We start from the raw sequence: 22,906 nt of genomic DNA, 5'->3' as shown, positions 1-22,906 counted from the left end.
GAGTTTTAAGCATTCTTTATATATTCTGGATTTAAGTATCTTATCAGATATATAATTTGCAAACATTTTCTCCCATTCTGTGGGTTTGGTCTTTAGTTTTTTAGAACCAGATTGAGTTACTAAATACCCTGTTCTGTAGCTTGCTTTTTTTTATCTTAACAGCTTATCGTGGGCCCCTTTTAATGTCATTATATAGAGCGCTACCTCATTCTTTACTTTTCCGCCCCGTTTTTCTTTCATCATTCTTTTTCATGGCTGGATAGCATTCCATTCCACTTGGTTGCATCACAATTTATTTGACCAGTCCTCCACTGGGCTTCAAAAAATCTTAAGGTCATGTGTTGGTAAGAGACTGATGTAGCAGCTCCGCGGCAGGAGGAGACAGAAATCTAATTAACATGCTGCCAGCTCTTGGATGATGTGAAAATGCAAGCAGGCACAGGAAATGTCTTTAACCTGCTTACACTTCCTCTCTGAACCCATGCGGTTTCACAACCCTTACAGTCACCCACATTCCCCCCACCCCTGCAGTGTCACCAGCCTCTTGCCTCTCTGAGAAAGTCCCACTGCAAGAGGCGCCAGAGGCATTATCATTTCCCTCTTTCACTGTTTAAGTTGCCAGCAAATCCCAGGGGTTCTCTGAGATTGGAGCCTGGGTCCACAGGTCCCTCCAGCCACTGGAGAGATGAAGAATTCCTGCATCATCATAATGAGGCTGCTGCTGTCTGGGCCCTTTCTCTGTGGTACGCAAGGGAGGAAGAGAAGGGAGGAAAGGGGCGGGGGGGGGGAGGGAGATGTGTCTGTGGCCAGGGAAACTGCAGGGCTTTGTGGAACTGGAGTAAATGAGGAGCTGCTTGGAGGCTGGGACTGGCCATGGGTAATGTGGGGCCCAGAAATTCTGAAGGGAGAAGGAGGAAAAGAAAGCTAGAGACCAAAGTACAGAAGAAAGAGTGGCGAGATGTGGGGAGAAGAGTAGGAGAGAAAGGTGGCAACAGTTGAGAGGCGGTTGTGGGCCCTTCAACAAAGCAGATGCTTAATGTCTAGCTAGAGCTGAGAGGAGGGTGCTGGGTTTTGGTCTTACCCAGGGTACTACCTCTCTGTCTTGGAGAAAGCCAAGTCTTTTCTCCTTTCTGGGCCTCTGTCTCTTCATCTGAATAAAACAAGAAGCATCTGGGATACTGTGGAATATAAGCCTGATGCCCGGCGAGAAGGTAGGGCCAGGAAGGCCAGTTGGGAGTTTACAGATGCCTAGGCTGTCTGAGGTGGGTGGTGGGATGGGAGAATCTGAGCCCTAGTGGCTACCAGGACACTGATCCACGGTGGAGGTGGGGCGTGAGGGTGCCTCAGAGGAGTGAGGAGGCAGCCTCATAGGGATCAGGGATCTTGAATCCCCAAGTTGGTGAGAGGAAGCCAGTGGACAATTATCTGAGTTCTCAGGGCGCCTGAGCCCCATGAGTAAAGGAGAAGTGGGCGTATGGGGAGGCACACTCTGCTTCGGGACATCCCCATCTTGGTCCTTGCCTGGGAACAGGGCCACCCTATGCCTCGCGGCCCTTTCGATCTGATTCTTTCTCATGTGCCTCCGCCTTCTCATCCTTCCTTCTTTGCTGAGAGGACAAGTAAGAAGTTGTTGAGTCTTTCCTAGGCCCTGGCCCGGTGGGAGGCCTGGGTGGCAGGAAGCCGCTGCTTCCATATTTCCCAGAGTCAGGGTCCTCATGGGGAAGCGCACGGGGTCAGATTCCAGCTGGCCTCAGTTGTGAGTGGCGTGGAAAGGAGGAGGCCGGGTTTTACCTCTGCATCTATGGAAGGCCTAGCACTTGCTGGACCTCGGCTTCCGCTGTGGGCTTGGGAGGTAGGACCTGCAGCCAATCAGCGCCCGCGGCTCTCCAGCGCGTGCAGCGCCCTTGGCCGGAAGGCGTTGCCTGCCCCGGAAGTGACCCTTTTCTCCGATTACCCATTTTTTCTTTCAGCCCCAGCCTGGAGCTACAACTTGGACGTGTGGCATGCGCAGAACTTTTCCTTCCAAGATGCTGGGAGGCACTTTGGGTACCGCGTCCTGCAGGTTGGGAAAAGGTGAGCTGCAGCCCTCGATGTTTTCCCCGCCCCTCAGAGCGCGGGCGGAGGACTGGTCGCCCCTGGTGGGTGAAGCCGGCAAGCCGCGAGGACCCTTCCTGCTTGAAGAGTCCTTCCGTGGGGTTTCTCTGGAATCACAGGAGTAAGGCTATCAAATAATATAGGCTGCAGAAGATAGCCGCATCTGTAATGCGCCACGTAACTGCCTAAGAGAAAAAATATATCAGGGCCCCCAAAACACTTTGCCCCACTTTCTAAGTTCCTGGCTCACTCCCTGACTAGGCAGTGTACTCCTTGAGGGCAGGGATTTTGTCCCTCACCCCCCCCCCGCCCCCCATATCCCCTACATACTCCAGTCTAGCACATAGTAAGCATGCCATAAATGTCGTTTCAATTGATGACAGATTGAGTAAACTTATAGTGTGACATTCTGGCAGATCATTCTCTGGGCCTCAGGTTTTCTAGACCATAGAATTCTGGTGTATATGATTATAATCTGGGGGTTCCATAGGAAAAGGTGGGGGGCTGAGGAGACCCCAGAAGGGAGTGGCTGCATTGCTTGAGCTACTTGATAGGGGATCTGAACGCCCTTGATAGGCAGGAGTGGGTAGGTAAAGACCTGGGCAACTCCATCTCACAGGTGAGATTTCTCATCAGGGTTGTCGTCGGAGCTCCAGGTGAGGGGAGCAGTATGGGAAACCTCTATGAGTGCCAACCGGAGACTAGACAATGCCTGCCAGTCAACCTGATGGGTGAGTAACTGGTGAGGGAGCTGGGAGGAGTGGTGTCTCAGGGAAATCAAAGCTGGCCTCAACAAACCTGGATTGTCCAAGTTCATCCAGATCAACCTTCTGGTGCCTACAGGTTCCAACTATACCTCCAAGTACTTGGGAATGACTTTGGCAACGGACCCCACAGGTGGAAGCCTTTTGGTAAGAATTTTATGTGGTGGTGATATTAGAGCCTGGGAATCTTGTTGCTAGGAAAGATACATTGAAAAGGAGGAAGGAAAATAGACTAAAGATCCCATAGAAGATTAAGACATTTGGATTCAATCAGTGTTTTTCGAGAACCAGCTGTGAGTCAGCTATTTTCAAGACCTTACTTCAGTTTGTTTCCTCAAGTATGAAATATCTATGACCATTAATAACCCAAGATGATTTTTAGCAGGACACAAACTTTTAAAATTTCAGTAGTTATGTATTTATTTAATGGCTTGTTAGAAAAAAACATACCACAAGCACATCAAATTCGCGATTCTTTGGATCCTATTGCTTAGAATGAGGCTAAAGTTAAAAAAGTAAGTTTAAAGGAAGATTTTAAATAAATAATAGTATGGATGCAGAAATTGTGAAGTATGCAAACACACAAAATTTGGGAAATACTGCCTTATTTCTTTTAACCCTCAAGACAATAGGTGAGATAAGAATCAGTAGATGTGTTTTACCTATAAGGTAACAGAACCAAAGAGTTTAAGAGACTTGGCCAAGGTCATATTGTTGCAAAGTGGTAGAGCCAGGATTTGGATCAAATCCTCATTTGATTCCCTTTCTGTTGCTCTTTCATTTCATCCCAGCAGCATCCTTGTGGCACAGCATTGTGAGACAAAGAAAACTGAGTGAAATATTGACTTGGTTTTTAACTGGAGCTTGTTTACTCAGCTCCCATCACATGCCAGGCATTGTGTTAGGGACTGATGGGGGAAGGGGAGTGAGATGCAAAGATGACCATGGCATGAGCCCTGACTTTCAAGAAATTGTAGTCTGGCAGTAACAGTGGTCATAAGGGAAAGAAATAGCACTGTATATATCCTGAGAATGACGAGTAATTGGACTGGCTTAAACGCAGAATGTGTGATTGGTAATGGGAGAGGGGTGGGCCTGGAAACGTTGGCTAACACCCAACTGTAAACAATTATGAGTGCGAGCTAAGGAGTTTAGACCTTATCCAACAGGCATTGATTATAGGGATGGAGAGATGGCTATAAGGGACGGCAGAATTAACTTGCCTTGGTAACCAGCTGGAAGTAGAGAGTGGGAGAGGGACAATGTCTCTTAAGGTTCTAGTTCTTGGTGCTTATGATGCCCAAAAGGCTCCAACTCTTTTACCTTTGCTTCCTTCAGGCCTGTGACCCTGGGTTTTCACGGACATGTGACCAGAATATCTATCTAAGTGGCCTGTGTTACCTCTTCCACCAGAATCTAGGGGATCCTGTGCTGCAAGGGCGTCCCGGCTATCAGGGTAAGAAGCCCAATCTTGGGATGAGAAGGACACCACAGGTAGGGATCCAGTGAGTAAAAAATAGCTCCACGTGGCTACCCCTGGAAGAGAACTAGTATGGGTGGGCCCAACACTGGCAACACTTCACCAGGTCCCTCTGTGTGTGGCCTCTGCAGAATGTATAAAGGGCAACGTAGACCTGGTGTTTCTGTTTGATGGCTCGATGAGCTTGCAGAAAGATGAATTTCAGAAAATTCTGGACTTCATGAAGGATGTGATGAAGAAACTCAGCAACTCTTCCTACCAGGTAAATAGATTAGGATTTTTGGTTGCAGGCAACTAAAGCCTACCTGAACCAGCTTAAGCCATGAAAGGAAAATTTAGTAGATAATATCTCTGGAATTTAAGGGCATGGCTATAACTGGATTCAGGAACGGATAAGAACCAGGGAGTAGAAAGTTTCTAGGATTCTCTTTAGTTCTCATTTTTGTTTCTCATACTTTTGCTTCCATCTTCTTTCTCTCTCTGTAGACTGACTCTCTCAGTTTCTTTGGATCCCATGGGCTTGTGGAAAGCTCTCAGGTTCACCTATTAAAATTCCAGGAGTTTTTTTTTTAATTTTTAATTATTATTATTTTTAAAATTTTCTTTTCAACTCATTCTTCCCTCTGCAAATTCTGAATTCTCAGGGAAGAGATTCCAATTGGCCATCCTTGGCCCAGCCAACAATATCCAGTTTAGCAGAGTCACTCAGCAGAAATATGGCTACTGGGAACCATCCCTATTGATGAGGTAGGGAGACCCAGAGAACAGGAGCTCAGTAGACAGGACTACCTAAGAAAGCAGGTTTATTTAATTTTATGTCTCTGTTTGTTTATATATTGCCTCATTAAAAAAAAAAGCCAAACCAATTTGAGGCAGAGATTTAGAATTGGGTTGCCCAGGTCCTGGACAAAGAAGTAGATATTGGAGCGTACAAGTAGGAAGAGATGTGTCATTACATATCATTTCTTCCTTCCTTTTCTAGTTTGCTGCTGTTCAGTTTTCCACGACCTACAAAACGGAATTTAATTTCTTGGATTACGTTCAACTAAAGGATCCTGATGTCCTGCTAGCCAATGTAACACATATGCTCCTGTTGACCAACACCTTTGGTGCCATCGACTATGTCGCGTAAGTTCCTTTTTGTGGGATAGAGCCTGTCCATTCATTTATTCTGTGTGAGCTCACACAAGGGGCAGTTTATTGTAAGAATGCAAGTGGAGCAATTTTGATGAGGTTCTTTTGATTGTAAGTAACAGAAATCTACTCTATCCTGAATCCAAAGGGAAATTCATGGGAGGATACAGGGATATGTCATGAACTCTTGGGCTAGGCAGCGCTGCCGTTCCTCATAAGGGGCTGAACCAGGATCTGGAAAGTGGTGGTGAACCGAGGTGGCCACAGTGGAGGCACATCTTGATACTGTCAGGGTGTGAACAAAAGTCTCAAGTAGTCAGAATTGTCCTTGAGGAATTCCTTGAATTGTTTGTAGAATTCATTATATTCAAATCCCACATTGGAAACTAACATCTTCTGATTTCCTAAATTTTTCCCCCAGTATTTAAGTTGAGGCCTGGAGGAAAGTAGTTGGATTGTGTTGAAGGACCATGCTGTATATCAAAAAACCTTTAGAGTGGCCGTGGGAACTGACACCGATTGGGGAACAGGAGAATTCTATCTCCCGCCTCATGCTCCCCCCGGTCATACGTTCAAATTGAACGAAATAGAAGGAAGGATTTCCTGCACTATTTCACTTATTTTTCTCGTTTTCATTTCTTTGCCATGCATAGAGAGTTGAATTTGTTTCAGGTAAACATGCCTATTTATGCAAGACTGTCCATGTGTCTTTCCAGCTCTTTTCTTCTGGCATTCATTTGGTCTGTTGTGTGCTTCATTCCTTTTTCTCTGTGGAAAGCTTTGTTCTGTATCTGGTTGAGGTGTGGCCACTCAAAAAATGGCAGCCTCAGTTCTTCAGTTCAGGTGAACAACTGAATTCCAGCTTCAAGGAGGGAAAATCTGATTGGCTGAGCCTAGATCATGTGCCATAGTCCACTCAGCCATGGCCTGAATCTGACCTATGGCATGGGGTCACATGGCACAAACATGGATTTTGGTTTCCCACTTCTATAAATAAGGGGAATTTCTTGGTAAAAGGGGTCATCATAGGATGGGAAGAGACCCCTAAAGTTGTCAATAGTGGACACAAAAAGAGGCAGTCATGGAATTGTATTTAATAATATTTCTTGACTACCTATTATGTGGTAGGGAATGTTCAAGGGACAGAAATTGACAAATTTTTTTCTGTAAAGTGCCAGATAGTAAATATTTTAGGCTTTACTGGCCATTTATTGTCCCTTTGTTTGCTTTTGTAACACTTTAAAAATAGAAAAAAAATTCTTAGCTCATGGAACGTACAAAAATAAGCTGTGGGCTGGATTTTAGCCTGCGACTGGGTGTTTGCCATGTTCTAGGTACTGGGAATGGAGCAGTAAACAAAACAGAGAAAAATATCTGCCATCTTGGAGCTTAACATTCTAGTAGGGGAGCGAAATGTAATAAACAGGATAATAAGTAAATCAGGTAATATAGTGGAAGGTGTAAGTATTATAAAGAAAAACAAAGCAATATGCAACAGGAAGATCAGAAAAGGTTAGTGTGACCAAACACTTGGAGATGAGGAAGCAAGGTGTGTGGATACTTGGGGGCAGACCATTCCAGGCAGGGGGAATATAGCAAAGGCCCTGAGGGGGGCGAACATGCTTGGGATATTTAAAGAAGAGCCCAGATACCAGTGTGGCTGGGGAAAAGTAGGCAAAGCAGAAAGTAGTAGGAGATGAGGTCAGAAAGAAAACTGGAGCCTGCATCCATTAAGGACTTGGAGGCTAGGGTGAGGACTTGGGCTTCTCCTCTGAGTAAAATGAGAAGTCATTGGGCATTTTGAGTGGAGGAGTGACACGACCTGATTTATGTTTTTAAATGGATCCCTCTGGCTGCAATGTTGGTATTAGTCAGTAGAGGGGGCAAGGGTGGAAGCAGGGAGGCCAGTTTGGGACTGTTGAAAAATCCAGATGAGAGTTGGTAGTGGTTTAAACCATGGTAGAAACCTGTGAACGGGAGTCCAGATAGGCCCATGACCCCCACGGATAGAGGCTGGAGAATCATGGTGGATCCCAGACAGAGTTTGAGGTCTTCCCAGCAGGTGTTTGTGTCTCTGCCTATCAGAGATCTGCCATAAGCTCAACCCTACTCTGTCTTTGGCAGCTTCCAGATAACTTTTCCACCCCCCTCTCTGCATCTCCTCTCCACCTCCCACCGTGGCCTCTCCAGCCTCTCCATGTGGCTTTCAGCTCCCGAGTCAGGCCCTGTCATAAGTCATGGACTGTGGATTGGCTGCTCTTGGATTAATTGTTCGTCTCTGATTAGCTGTGGGGATGGGGAGGGAAGATGGTTCACATAGAGCTGCTACTGCAGCAAAAGCTGTGGGCAATCCTACTTGCTTCTGAAGGAGGTTGTGGGCAGGGCAGGAACTTTGAGCCTTAGCCTATCTGGTATTCAGTCCTCCCTTCTTTTTATCTCACATGCACCGAGCACCTACTCTGTGTCAGGAGCCAAAGACACAGCAGCGAATCGGGCATGGTCCTTTCCGCGAGGAGCTCACTGACACAGAAACAAGTCATTACAATTGACTGGGTTGAGTAGGGGGCAGAGATCTGTGGGCAGCCTCGGGAAGGTAGGGAAGGCCAGGGAGGTGCTATAAGAGCTTGTTCTGGAAAAGTGCCTTTTCTATTTTCTCTAGCCATGGAACCCTTTTCTTCCATTGAAATCTCACCTAGATTATCAGCTTTATCTAACTGATTAAAGGGAGTTGCTGTGTGGTTGAGGTGGACAGTAGGAAGCCCAGAGTCACCCCTCACAAAACTCCCCAGTCCCCACTCACAGCTCCCAGACCCCTGAGGCAGCCTTTGGACTGCCCAGAATACAGTTTCAGGACCACTGTTCTAGAAGGAGTGGTGTGGCAGCAGGGCAAGGAAGGAGGTTCGGAGCAGAACAGTGAAGCTTGGAACAGCTGTGTGGGAAATGTGAGAAGGGCTTCTGCAGAGCCAGCGGGGGAGCCACTTAATGGGCTGGGGTGGGGTGTTGGGGAGGAATCCCTCACATCCCTCCTTCCTGGACACAGGACAGAAGTGTTCCGGCAAGAGCTGGGAGCCCGGCCAGATGCCACCAAAGTGCTCATCATCATCACAGACGGGGAAGCCACTGACAGTGGCAACATTGACTCGGCCAAAGATATCATCCGCTACATCATTGGGGTATGGGCCCCTATCCCCTTCTTACATCTCATCTGTCTCTCCTCTTCCTGACCCTATTCCCCTTTCTTCTGGGGCCCAGAGTCTTGTGAAAATATGAGAAAACTGGTCTGCGATTCTGAGCATGCCAGTTCTTCACTCCCTTACAGATTGGGAAGCATTTTAAGACCAAAGAAAGTCAGGAGACCCTCCACAAATTTGCCTCAGAACCTGCAAAGGAGTTTGTAAAGATTCTGGACACGTTTGAGAAGCTTAAAGATCTATTCACTGAGCTGCAAAAGAAGATCTATGTCATTGAGGGTGAGTGGCAGACCCCAGGAGGGAGAGTTCCTTCCAGAGATTGTTTAACAAAGACTCATCTGGGTCATTGGATCAGAAACACACTGAATAACAAAGAGCACATACCAAGTTTCTGACACTGTGGTAAGAGCTCTTCTGAGAAAAACCTCTAGTAGGAATTTAGAAGAGAATGATAAAAGCAGCCTCTGATATTTCCCTCTGAGATCCCATCTTCCTTTTGGAGCTTGGTTTGATCCAGGATAGGGCCCTAAGCTGACTATATTGTGCTGGTATCCTCTGAGCCCTGCAGAGTGACTATAATTTCTTCTTCCCCTCACTCAGCTTTCATTTTCACTCATCCTAGGCCCCAGATTACTTAAGATGCACAGGTGGGCAGGGGCTGGTGTGAGCAGCCCACAGGTCTTCTTTCTTGGCCCAGACTAAGAGAAGGTTTTTATTCTAGTCACTAGCTGGAGAACTGGCTATGAGAGGGTATTTCCCAGGAGACCTGCCTAGTCTGCTGAATGGTGCATGATCCCCTCAGGGAAGTCCCCTTTGCTAGGACATAGGCTTGGTGTTCAATTCAGTTGAAGAAGCAATGTGGTTTATATAATGGAACTAGACATATCTAGCTCTAGAATCTATTCCATCTCTGACTTGCTTTGTGACCTCAGCCAGATCAATTTTCCCCTCTGAGCCTCACTGTACTTTCTGTTCAATGGAAATAGTAATACCAATCTCACAGTATTATAGGCTCACTATAAAAGGTAGCTTTTATAATCTCTAGCCCTAATCCTTTATCTTGATCTCACTAGCTCTTACTCATCCTTCAGATCTTAGAATTGTCACTTCCTATGATAAGGGCTTGCTGGTCACCCAAGTCTGGGTCAGGTGCTTCTCCCTGTGTGCCTCTGTAACAGCTGTATGTCCCCTCTCATAGCCCCGTTACACTGCATTCTAATCGTCTCTCCACTATCTGTCTCCTGCATGAAAGTGTAAGGTCTGTTGCGGCAAGCCTTGATCTGCTTTTTCACCATTGTATCCCTGGCATCAAATATTTAGCTACTCTGAATATTTATTCAGTGAACCAGTGAATCATCATGTTTGCTATGTTTCTTGAAAACTTACATGTAACAGGCACTTTAACTATGTTGTTTAACTCAGGCCACTCAGGATCCTTGGAAGGCTGGTGGTATTTTCAGTTCATTGATTCATGCTGGCAGTGACCACGTAGCAGGTGCTGTGACTGAGACACACAGGGATATTGTCCAAGTAGAGTTTTTATTCAAGTTGAATGGAGAAAGACAGACAAGTAAACAGGGTAGAGATTGTGATAAATGTTATAAAAAAATGAATAAAGTGATGAGATAGATTTAACCGGGGTGTCCAATTTAGATAGATTTTCCAAGGAAGGCCCTTCTGAGATGCTTTTTGAGCTGAGACTTGAGAGATGAGAATCAAACAGCCATATGAGGAATGTGGGCAAAGAGCATTCCGGACAGAGAGAGAGCTATGAGTGCAAAGACCAGGAGGTGGGAAAAGGCTTGGCATGTCGGAGGAATAGAAAAATGGTCAGTACACCCGAGTGAGAGAGAAGGTTGAAAGCTAGATGGGGACTCAAGGAGTTTGAGTTTTAGACTGAAGGGCAATGGGTAATAACGAAGGGCTTTTAAGAAAGGGAGATATGGTCTGATACACATCTTTTTACTTATTTTTTTATTTAACAGATTTTTAATCTGTTATGTATAACAGAATTTTCCATTTTTACCATTTTTAAGTGTATAGTTCACTGGCATTACATTTACAGTGTTGTGCTGCCACCACCATCATTCATTACCAAAACTTTTTCGTCATCCAAAACAGAAAGTCTGTATCCAATAAGCAGTAACCCTCCCCATTTTTCCCTCTCCCTGGCCCCTGGTAACCTCTAATCTACTTTTTGTTTCTATACATTTGTCTAGTCTAGATATTTCCTATGAGTGGACTCGTACAATATTGTCCTTTGCTGTCTGGCTTCTTTCACTCAGCATAATGTTTTTAAGTTTCATCCATGTCATAGTGTGTATCAATACTTTGTTCCTTTTTATGGCTAAACAATATACCATTGTCTGTATAGGCCACATTTTGTTCTTTCATCTGTTGTTGGGTGCTTGGGTTGTTTGCACCTTTTGGCTATTGTGAATAAGCTGCTGTGAACATTGGTGTACAAGTATCTGTGTGAGTTCCTGCTTTCAATTATTTGGGGGAAATATTTCGAAATAGAATTGATGGTCTGTATGGTAATTCCATGTTTAACTTTTTGAGGAACCAACAAATTATTTTTCACAGCAGCTACACCATTTTACATTCCCACCAGCCTCCCTCCAGTTTCTTCACATCTTCACCTGTATTATTGTTTTGAGGTTTTTTTAATAATAGCCATAGTAGGGAGTATGAAGAGGTATCTCATTACTGATACACATTTTTAAAAAAGATTATTCTGGCTTGATCTGTATAGAAAAGCATGGACAGAGAAAGACTGGAATAAAAAAGGCCAGATTAGTAAGCTTTTGCATTTGTTAGGAAAGATATGAGGACAATTGGACCAGTGTGGTGCCAGGACAAATTATTCAGAGAAGGGACAGATATATTTTAGAGGTAGAACCAGCATGATTTGGTGATGGATTGGAGGTAGAACAGAGAGACAGGGATTCTTCTAGTTTGCTAATGCTACCAGAATACAAAACACCAGAAACGGATTAGCTTTTATAAAGGGAGTTTATTTGGTTACACAGTTACAGTCTTAAGGCCATAAAGTATCCAAAGTAACACATCAGCAATCAGGTACCTTTGCTGAAGGATGGCCAATGGTGTCTGGAAAACCTCTGTTAGCTGGGAAGGCATGTGGCTGGTGTCTGCTCCAAAGCTTTGGTTTCAAAATGGCTTTCTCCCAGGACGTTCCTCTCTAGGCGTCAGTTCCTCAAAAATGTCACTCCTAGTTGCACTTGGGACATTTGTCCTCTCTAAGCTTCTCCTGAGCAAGAATCTGCTTTCAATGGCCATCTTCAAACTGTCTCTCATCTGCAGCTCCTGTGCTTTCTTCAAAGTGTCCCTCTTGACTGTAGCTCCTCTTCATAATGTCACTCTCAGCTGCACTGAGTTCCTTCTGTTTGTCAGCTCATTTATATGGCTCCACTGATGAAGGCCCACCCTGAATGGGTGGGGCCATGCCTTCATGGAAATTATCTCATCAGAGTTATCACCTACAGTTGGGTGGGGCACATTTCCATGCAAACAACCTAATCCAAATGTTCCAACTTAATCCCCACTTATATGTCTGCCCCACAAGATTGCATCCAAGAATATGGCTTTTTCTGGGGGACATAATACATTTAAACCAGCACAGGGAGGAATTCAGGTTGATTTTTAACATGGCTCATTAGGTGGGTGGTGGTGCCTTCATTGAAGGAGGGGGAAGCCTGAGGAGAAGCAGAACTCGAGTGCAGCATTTTAGACATGTTGAGTTGGAGTAACGGGATTTCCAAATCTGGGGTTCCTGGAGTTTCACGTGAGAAAGCAGACTCTGAAATAAGCTACTGCCCAGACCTGTCTGACTCTAAAGCAAATGCTCTTTCCAAAGGTAAACACCGTGCTGCTTTCTCAGTCCTTCCATGGATATCAGTGTTTTTATAGCTCTTTGGGTCTTGGCTCTTTGGGTCTCGGCCCTTGGTCTCCTCTACTTTGTCCCTTAGGCACCAGCAAACAGGACCTGACGTCCTTCAACATGGAGCTGTCCTCCAGTGGGATCAGCGCTGCCCTCAGTGGGGTAAGTGGTGGGACTGAGCGCAGTGGGGCTTGCGGAGCAGCAGCTGAGGGGCAGCTTACCCCCCACTTCTCTCCTTCTCTGGGCAGGGCCATGGAGTTGTAGGGGCAGTTGGAGCCAAGGACTGGGCTGGGGGCTTTCTAGACCTGATGGCAGACCTGCGGGGTGATGTATTTGTTGGGAATGAACCTCTGACACAGGAAGCGAGAGCAGGCTACTTGGGTGAGTACTTCTCGTTTCTGCTATGTTCTTTTGTGTTTGTGTTGTTTTTTTTTTTTTTGCGGAGGCAAAGAGTCACTCAGACTGGCTTTCAAAACAGTGAAAACAGTTGAGCAACCAGTATGAATAAGCTCAGAGTTTAAATATGGTTATAATATTTTGCATTTTTCCCTTAATAATCCCTTACCCATCTTATTAATAGGAGACCTGTAGCTCTTTCTTGAGGATTCCCTCTTGAATTGTCCAAGAACTCCAGTTTTAGGAATTCTTTTGCTTTTTTTTTTTTTTTTTAAGAGGGAACGAGTAGGAAAAAAATTGTGTTTTATTTTCCTGTGTGTACCAAACTAATGTGTTTCAAAATACTTAGCTAGATCACCAATCCTAGTCACTGCTTTAGTTCAAATGTTCACCAAGAAAATAGTCAAGCAACAAAAATTCATTGTGAGATGCCTTCTAGAGCAAATAGCTACATTGCTATATAATTTATTAATTTAGTAGTTCAGTCTGTTGATACTTAGGTTCATTTAAAAATGACTATTCCCATTGGTTTATAGTGACATTAATATAAATGCATAATTTTGAAGTCAACATTCTTTTCACTGTGAACACAAAACTTCCTAAAAGATAGTTGTGGGCTGGAGCACAGTTATGAATGGCTGCTGGGATAGCATTGTTCAAAGCCAAATGGGATCCTGCTTCTTTGGTTCGGTTCTCCGCTCTCTCTTCGGTTCTGGTTTCCCCTCTTTGCACTGCCATGCCTTGCTCTGAAGAAATCCCCGCCATCTCCCCCAGCAAGCGCGCCAGGTCTACGGAGGAGGGGGCATGCGTATCTGCTTTGCCCGGCTCTTGGAGCACGCCACGGCCCCGACCAAGGGGTCGGCGCGGGCGGCAGGCTATGACCTGTACAGTGCCTATGATTATACAGTACCACCCATGGGGAAAGCCCTTGTGAAAACAGACATTCAGATAGCCCTTCCTTCTGGATGTTATAGAAGAGTAGCTCCACGTTCTGGCTTGGCTGCAAAACACTTCATAGATGTAGGAGCTGGTGTCATAGATGAAGACTATAGAGGAAATGTTGGTGTTGTGTTATTGAATTTTGGCACAGAAAAGTATGAAGTGAAAAAGGGTGATCGAATTGCACAGCTGATTTGTGAACGCATTTTTTATCCAGAAATAGAGGAAGTTCAAGTTTTGGATGTCACTGAAAGGGGTTCAGGAGGTTTTGGTTCCACTGGAAAAAATTAAAATTTATGCCAAGAATGGAAAACATACTTTTATCCCTTAAAATCACTTTTACTTAAAATGTTTTGGTGTTCCTGCTCCTGTAAACTTAATAGCCTTATTAACCTCTAAAAAAAATCTAGTTTTCTTAAGATCAAGGAAACCTCTGGTGGGATCGCGTAGAAACTTCTTGTGTTTTTCTACTCAGCGATTGTTGTATGTAAATCTGCTTTAGTACCCTAAAACAAGCAATTTCTTTTTCAGTTCATTTTATGTATAAATGTATATCTTTTGGAAAGTGTGTATTATTTAATTCACTAAATGCTACCCCTTCAGCAACTTATTTTGCTTTAATTGCTTTATGAACCATAAAGAATGTCTTATTCAGTTAACTCGAATTCTTTCAAAAAGGTAAAGTATTGCATAAACTGAACTAAAAGATAATAAAAAGGAGAGGTTAAAGTTAAAAAAAAAAAAAAAAAGCCAAATGGGTTGGCAGGCTTAGAAAGGCATAAATTATACTCACAGTTCTCAGTGTGCTACTGTTTCCCACATTTTTGCTGTACATACTTGTCTCATATTGTATAAATTATTTGTTCACATTCAAGTAAGATGAATACATTTTCATTTTCATTTCAAAATAAGCCTTTTATCAAAGAAAAATGAAATTAAAAATGAAAAAGAATTCCCCATTTGTTAAATCTATTCAAGCGATGGATTTAAATATTTTCTTCACTACATGTACAATGTTAGTGCTTCACTACAGACAGTTTGGCAGTAAGACCTCCAATGCCTTTTTTTTTTTTTAATCTTCATTTTATTGAGATATATTCACATACCACGCAGTCATACAAAACAAATCGTACATTCGATTGTTCACAGTACCATTACATAGTTGTACATTCATCACCTAAATCAATCCCTGACACCTTCATTAGCACACACACAAAAATAACAAGAATAATAATTAAAGTGAAAAAGAGCAATTGAAGTAAAAAAGAACACTGGGTACCTTTGTCTGTTTGTTTGTTTCCTTCCCCTATTTTTCTACTCATCCATCCATAAACTAGACAAAGTGGAGTGTGGTCCTTATGGCTTTCCCAATCCCATTGTCACCCCTCATAAGCTACATTTTTATACAACTGTCTTCGAGATTCATGGGTTCTGGGTTGTAGTTTGATAGTTTCAGGTATCCACCACCAGCTACCCCAATTCATTAGAACCTAAAAAGGGTTGTCTATATGGTGCATAAGAGTGCCCACCAGAGTGACCTCTCGGCTCCTTTTGGACTCTCTCTGCTACTGAAGCTTATTTCATTTCCTTTCACATCCCCCTTTTGGTCAAGAAGATGTTCTCCGTCCCACGATGCCAGGTCTACATTCCTCCCCGGGAGTCATATTCCACGTTGCCAGGGAGATTCACTCCCCTGGGTGTCTGATCCCACGTAGGGGGGAGGGCAGTGATTTCACCTTTCAAGTTGGCTTAGCTAGAGAGAGAGGGCCACATCTGAGCAACAAAGAGGAATTCGGGAGGAGACTCTTAGGCACAATTATAGGGAGGCCTAGCCTCTCCTTTGCAGCAACCGTCTTCCCAAGGGTAAAACCTATGGTAGAGGGCTCAACCCATCAAACCACCAGTTCCCTATGTCTGTGGTAATGTTAGCAACCATTGAGGTGGGGTAGGCCAATACCCCTGCATTCTCCACAGGCTCCTCAAGGGGGCACTACATATTTTTTTCCTGTTTTTTTTTTTTTTAACTTGTTCTTCCTTTTTAAATCAACTGTATGGAAAAAAAAAAATTAAAAACAAAAAGGAAAAACATACAATAAAAGAACATTTCAAAGAGACCATAACAAGGGAGTAAGAAAAAGACAACTAACCTAACATAACTGCTTTACTTCCAACCTGTTCCTGCTTTATCCCAAGGAAGTTACATAATATAGCAACATTTCTGTGAACTTGCTCCTACTATATCCATCAGAAATTAACAGACCATAGTCATTCCTGGGCATCCCCAGAACGTTAAATAGCATATCTGTTCTTCTTGGATTACTGTTCCCCCTTCCTTAATTGCTCTCTATTGCTAGTTCCCCTGCATTCTACATTATAAACCATTCGTTTTACATTTTTCAAAGTTCACATTAGTGGTAGCATATAATATTTCTCTTTCTGTGCCTGGCTTATTTCGCTCAGCATTATGTCTTCAAGGTTCATCCATGTTGTCATATGTTTCACGAAGTCGTTCCTTCTTACTGCCGTGTAGTATTCCATCGTGTGTATATACCACATTTTATTTATCCACTCATCTGTTGAAGGACATTTGGGTTGTTTCCATCTCTTAGCAATTGTGAATAATGCTGCTATGAACATTGGCGTGCAGATATCTGTTCGTGTCACTGCTTTCCGATCTTCCGGGTATATACCGAGAAGTGCAATCGCTGGATCGAATGGTAACTCTATATCTAGTTTTCTAAGGAACTGCCAGACCGACTTCCAGAGTGGCTGAACCATTATACCGTCCCACCAACAATGAATAAGAGTTCCAGTTTCTCCACATCCCCTTCAGCATTTGTAGTTTCCTGTTTGTTTAATGGCAGCCACTCTAATAGGTGTTAGATGGTACCTCATTGTGGTCTTAATTTGCATCTCTCTAATAGCTAGTGAAGCTGAACATTTTTTCATGTGTTTCTTGGCCATTTGTATTTCCTCTTCAGAGAACTGTCTTTTCATATCTTTTGCCCATTTTATAATTGGGCTGTCTGTAATATTGTCATTGAGTTGTAGGATTTCTTTATATATGCAAGATATCAGTCTTTTGTCAGATACATGGTTTCCAAAAATTTTTTCCCATTGAGTTGGCTGCCTCTTCACCTTTTTGAGAAATTCCGTTGAGGTGCAGAAACTTCTAAGCTTGAGGAGTTCCCATTTATCTATTTTTTCTTTTGTTGCTTGTGCTTTGGGTGTAAAGTCTAGGAAGTGGCCACCTAATACAAGGTCTTGAAGATGTTTTCCTGCATTATCTTCTAGGAGTTTTATGGTACTTTCTTTTATATTGAGATCTTTTGTCCATTTTGAGTTAATTTTTGTGTAGGGGGTGTGGTAGGGGTCCTCTTTCATTCTTTTGGATATGGATAGCCAACTCTCCCAGCCCCATTTGTTGAATAGACCATTATGACTCAGTTCAGTGACTTTGGGGGCCTTATCAAAGATCAATCGGCCATAGATCTGAGGGTCTATCTCTGAATTCTCAATTTGATTCCATTGATCTATATGTCTATCTTTGTGCCAGTACCATGCTGTTTTGGCAACTGTGGCTTTATAATAAGCTTCAAAGTCAGGGAGTGTAAGTCCTCCCACTTCGTTTTTCTTTTTTAGAGTGTCTTTAGCAATTCGAGGCATCTTCCCTTTCCAAATAAATTTGATAACTAGCTTTTCCAAGTCTGCAAAGTAGGTTGTTGGAATTTTGATTGGGATTGCATTGAATCTGTAGATGAGTTTGGGTAGAATTGACATCTTAATGACATTTAGTCTTCCTAACCATGAACATGGAATATTTTTCCATCTTTTAAGGTCCCCTTCTATTTCTTTTAGTAGAGTTATGTAGTTTTTTTTTGTATAGGTCTTTTACATCTTTGGTTAAGTTTATTCCTAGGTACTTGATTTTTTTAGTTGCTATTGAAAACGGTATCTTTTTCTTGAGTATCTCTTCAGTTTGTTCATTTCTAGCATATAGAAACATTACTGACTTATGTGCATTAATCTTGTATCCCGCTACTTTGCTAAATTTGTTTATTAGCTCTAGTAGCTGTATCGTCGATTTCTCAGGGTTTTCCAGATATAAGATCATATCATCTGGAAACAATGACAGTTTTACTTCTTCTTTTCCAATTTGGATGCCTTTTATTTCTTTGTCTTGCCGGATTGCCCTGGCTAGCACTTCCAGCACAATGTTGAATAACAGTGGTGACAGCGGGCATCCTTGTCTTGTTCCTGATCTTAGAGGGAAGTCTTTCAGTCTCTCACCATTGAGTACTATGCTGGCTGTGGGTTTTTCATATATGTTCTTTATCATGTTGAGGAAGTTTCCTTCAATTCCTACCTTTTGAAGTGTTTTTATCAAAAACGGATGTTGGATTTTGTCAAATGCTTTTTCAGCATCTATTGAGATGATCATTTGATTTTTCCCTTTTGAATTTTTAATGTGTTGTAATACGTTGATTGATTTTCTTATGTTGAACCATCCTTGCATGCCTGGAATGAACCCCACTTGGTCATGGTGTATGATTTTTTTAATGTGTCTTTGGATTCGATTTGCAAGTATTTTGTTGAGGATTTTTGCATCTATATTCATTAGGGAGATTGGCCGGTAGTTTTCCTTTTTTGTAGCATCTTTGCCTGGTTTTGGTATTAGATTGATGTTAGCTTCATAAAATGAGTTAGGTAGTGTTCCCTTTTCTTCAATGTTTTGAAAGAGTTTGAGTAAGATTGGTGTCAGTTCTTTCTGGAAAGTTTGGTAGAATTCCCCTGTGAAGCCATCTGGCCCTCGGCATTTATTTGTGGGAAGATTTTTGATGACTGATTGGATCTCTTTGCTTGTGATGGGTTGGTTGAGTTCTTCTATTTCTTCTCTGGTCAGTCTAGGTTGTTCATATGTTTCCAGGAAATTGTCCATTTCCTCTACATTATCCAGTTTGTTGCCATACAGTTGTTCATAGTATCCTCTTATAATTTTTTTAATTTCTTCAGGATCTGCAGTTATGTCACCTTTTTCATTCATTATTTTGTTTATATGGGTCTTCTCTCTTTTTGATTTTGTCAGTCTAGCTAGGGGCTTGTCAATCTTGTTGATCTTCTCAAAGAACCAACTTTTGGTGATATTTATCCTCTCTATTGTTTTTTTGTTCTCTATGTCATTTATTTCTGCTTTAATCCTTGTTATTTCTTTTCTTGTACTTGGTTTAGGATTGGTTTGCTGTTCATTTACTAGCTTCTTCAGTTGATCCATTAGTTCTTTGATTTTGGCTCTTTCTTCCTTTTTAATGTATGCGTTTAGTGCTATAAATTTCCCCCTCAGCACTGCTTTTGCTGCATCCCATAGGTTTTGGTATGTTGTGTTCTCATTTTCATTCTTCTCTATATATTTAGCAATTTCTCTTGCTATTTCTTCGTTAACCCACTGATTGTTTAGGAGTGTGTTGTTTAACCTCCAGGTATTTGTGAATTTTCTAAGTCTCTGATGGTTATTGACTTCTAATTGTATTCCATTGTGGTCAGAGAATGTGCTTTGAATAATTTCAATCTTTTTAAATTTATTGAGGCTTGTTTTATGTCCCAGCATATGATCTATTCTGGAGAAAGTTCCGTGAGCACTAGAAAAGTATGTGTATCCTGGTGATTTGGGATGTAATGTCCTGTATATGTCTGTTAAATCTAATTCATTTATCAGATTGTTTAGGTTTTCAGTTTCCTTATTGGTCCTCTGTCTGGTTGATCTATATATAGGAGAGAGTGATATGTTGAAGTCTCCCACAATTATTGTGGAAACATCAATTGCTTCCTTTAGTTTTGCCAGTGTTTCTCTCATGTATTTTGTGGCACCTTGATTGGGTGCATAGACATTTATGATTGTTATTTCTTCTTGTTGAATTGCCCCTTTTATTAGTATGTAGTGGCCTTCTTTGTCTCTCAAAACATCCCTGCATTTCAAGTCTATTTTATCTGAGATTAATATTGCTACACCTGCTTTCTTTTGGCTGTAGCTTGCATGATATATTTTTTTCCATCCTTTCACTTTCAATTTCTTTGTGTCCCTGTGTCTAAGATGGGTCTCTTGTATGCATCATATTGATGGTTCATTTTTTTTTATCCATTCTGTGAATCTATATCTTTTAATTGGGGAGTTTAATCCATTTACATTCAATGTTATAACCGTGAAGGCATTTCTTGAATCAGCCATCTTATCCTTTGGTTTATGTTTGTCATATATATTTTTCCCCTCTCTCTATTAATATCCTTTATTGTACCCATACCGAATCTCTTTAGTACTGAACCTTTCTCCAGGTCTCTCTGTCCTTTCTTTGTTTCTCTGTCTGTAGGGCTCCCTTTAGTATCTCCAGTAGGGCAGGTCTCTTGTTAGCAAATTCTCTCAGCATTTGTTTGTCTGTGAAAAATTTAAGCTCTCCCTCAAATTGGAAGGAGAGCTTTGCTGGATAAAGTATTCTTGGTTGGAAATTTTTCTCACTCAGAATTTTAAATATATCATGCCACTTCCTTCTTGCCTCCATAGTGGCTGCTGAGTAGTCACTACTTAGTCTTATGCTGTTTCCTTTGTATGTGGTGAATTGCTTTTCTCTTGCTGCTTTCAGAACTTGCTCCTTCTCTTCTATGTTTGACAGTGTGATCAGAATATGTCTCAGAGTGGGTTTATTTGGATTTATTCCATTTGGAGTTTGCTGAGCATTTATGATTTGTGTATTTATGTTGTTTAGAAGATTTGGGAAGTTTTCCCCAACAATTTCTTTGAATACTCTTCCTAGACCTTTACCCTTTTCTTCCCCTTCTGGAACACCAATGAGTCTTATATTAGGACGTTTTATATTATCTATCATATCCCTGAGGTCCGTTTCGATTTTTTCAATTTTTTTTCCCCATTCTTTCTTTTATGCTTTCATTTTCCATTCTGTCATCTTCCAGGTCACTGATTCGTTGTTCAACTTCCTCTAGTCTTGTACTGTGAGTATCCAGAATCTTTTTAATTTGGTCAGCAGTTTCTTTAATTTCCATAAGATCATCTGTTTTTTTATTTAGTCTTGCAATGTCTTCTTTATGCTCTTCTAGGGTCTCTTGATATCCTTTGTGTCCCGTACTATGCTCTCATTGTTCATCTTTAGTTCTTTGAGTAGCTGCTCCAGGTTCTGTGTCTCTTTTGATTTGGGTGCTTGGGCTTGGGTTATCCATATCGTCTGGTTTTTTCATATGCTTTATAATTTTCTGTTGTTTTTGGCCTCTTGGCATTTGCTGAACTTGATAGGGTGCTTTTAGGATGTGTAGACCAACTGAAGTCCTTATCTCTAATTTATCAGATCTACAGCTTCGTGGAGTACACTTTCTCTAACTAACCAGCAGGTGGCGTCCATGAGCCACCTGTTCTCCACAAGCCAGTTCTCCCCTGCTTTGTCTTTGTGGTGAGTGGGGGAGTGAGTCTTGTGGGGTCCAATTGGTGTACCAAGCTTGCGTGTGTAATTGGTGTTGCCCGCCCTGTATATGGGGCGTGTTTCTGGGCAGTCGGGGATGGGGGGTGGCTCTAACAATCAAATCTCCCTGGTGATCCTGGAGTTTTAAAGCTGCTGCAATAGTCTAATCCTTCAGTTCTGTCCTGCCACAGTTTGTCTCTGCCACTGACCCACAAGTCCTTGGTATTGGCGTATGGCTCCTGAGACTTGTAAGTGGGTCCCTCTTCCAGGCCGTGCACCCCCTGGTCCTCTGTTGAGGGATGACTGTGCTATGTCACAGGTGAGTGCCGTCCCCCCAGGGCGGTTCTGGGCTGCTGGGCTGTGTAGGGAGGCTCCCAGTCTGCTGAAATGATGGCTGAATGGGGCTTTGTTAATTCACACTGCTCCACCTTCCTAACTCTGGGACAATCAGCTGAGGTTGCAGGGAAGGCTAATGTCCATGCCCAGTTTTGTGGAGTGTGCCTGTTATTTGAAGCACTTCCGTCACACTGGGTTGTTTGGGGCAGCTCTGGGCTCTGGGGCTGGCGATGGGCAGGAGTGTTTCCTGTCCACCAGGATGATGGCTGTGAGCAGACACCCCCCTTTTCTTGGGAAGTTGTGGTGTTTCGTGAAATTTCTCAGCCCCTGGATTATTGCCTTTTGTCTCAGAGCTCTCTTAGTTCTGTTCTTGTCTTGACCTGCCCAAATTGCAAGTCTTTGAAGCTTTCTGTATTGGGCTTCTTAGAGTAATTGTTTTACAAAAAGAAAAAAGGATTAAAAAAAAAAAAAGGGCCCTCCTCACAGATCTAATGGGTTATTGAAATGCTAAGAGACAAAGCAATGAGGGCCATTAAGGAAAGTTCCACAGGGCAGAGAGATCAGCTTTTCTTCGGGATTTGCATATGAGCCTGAGGGCCTGAGCTCTGCCTTTCCCCTTTCTATGTTCACCAGAACTCCAAAAATCCTCCGCTTTTATTTTGGAGTTTTTCATGCTGTTTTTTTCTATGCCTGTCTCCTCTCTGCTGGGCTGGCTGCTCTCAGATTCTCTGGTGTCTGGTCTCAGCCTATCTATGGTTGGAGTTTGGATCAGTAGAATGAGTTTCCGATAAGGGCTGCCACTGCAGCTCTCCCTTCTCCTTCCCGGAGCTGACAGCCCCTCCTCCTACGGGACTGAGCCTGGCAGGGAGGGGCGTGGGTCCCCTGGCTGCAAAAACTTACAGATTTCGCTGATCTCAGCAGTTCGACATTTTCATGAGTGTTGTATGAAGTATGCCCAAAGTCAGATTGCTCTGTGGTGTCCAGTCCACGCAGTTCCTGGCTTTCTACCTACTTTCCTGGAGGAGTAACTAAAACATACAGCTCACCAGTCCGCCATCTTGCCCCGCCCTCCCCAATGCCTTTTTAAAAACTGCATCCAACAGATTATTAGATTGTTAAATCACAGTTGAATCTTTCTTAAGACAATGAATTATAGCAGAGTCTAAAAAATGTATGACCATTCATTAACACCCTTGGAACCTGTGAATTAT

General features: G+C 42.8%; 2 protein-coding genes across 2 annotated transcripts in view; both read left to right on the top strand.

Annotated features, from left to right (window-relative positions):
- The first annotated feature begins 529 nt into the window (after nucleotides 1-529).
- The window catches only part of ITGAL (integrin subunit alpha L), a 54,969-nt gene continuing 32,592 nt past the window's right edge, over nucleotides 530-22,906 (top strand). Inside the window, 11 exon segments of the mRNA XM_037814960.1 lie at nucleotides 530-743; nucleotides 1,971-2,073; nucleotides 2,731-2,825; nucleotides 2,938-3,005; nucleotides 4,197-4,314; nucleotides 4,470-4,600; nucleotides 5,321-5,466; nucleotides 8,513-8,645; nucleotides 8,792-8,942; nucleotides 12,653-12,726; nucleotides 12,813-12,945. Of these exon segments, the coding sequence (XP_037670888.1) occupies nucleotides 686-743; nucleotides 1,971-2,073; nucleotides 2,731-2,825; nucleotides 2,938-3,005; nucleotides 4,197-4,314; nucleotides 4,470-4,600; nucleotides 5,321-5,466; nucleotides 8,513-8,645; nucleotides 8,792-8,942; nucleotides 12,653-12,726; nucleotides 12,813-12,945 (1,210 nt within the window). The 5' untranslated portion in view covers nucleotides 530-685.
- LOC119517893 (deoxyuridine 5'-triphosphate nucleotidohydrolase, mitochondrial-like) lies at nucleotides 13,024-14,648 on the top strand. Its single transcript, XM_037814959.1, has one exon. It carries the CDS (start codon nucleotides 13,765-13,767, stop codon nucleotides 14,188-14,190), a length of 426 nt encoding a protein of 141 aa, XP_037670887.1. The 5' UTR covers nucleotides 13,024-13,764; the 3' UTR covers nucleotides 14,191-14,648.

Source organism: Choloepus didactylus, chromosome 21, assembly GCF_015220235.1.
Source record: "Choloepus didactylus isolate mChoDid1 chromosome 21, mChoDid1.pri, whole genome shotgun sequence".
Classification (NCBI taxonomy): domain Eukaryota; kingdom Metazoa; phylum Chordata; class Mammalia; order Pilosa; family Megalonychidae; genus Choloepus; species Choloepus didactylus.
Note: the sequence above shows the minus strand (reverse complement) of the source record. Positions and strands in the feature narration are given on the sequence as shown.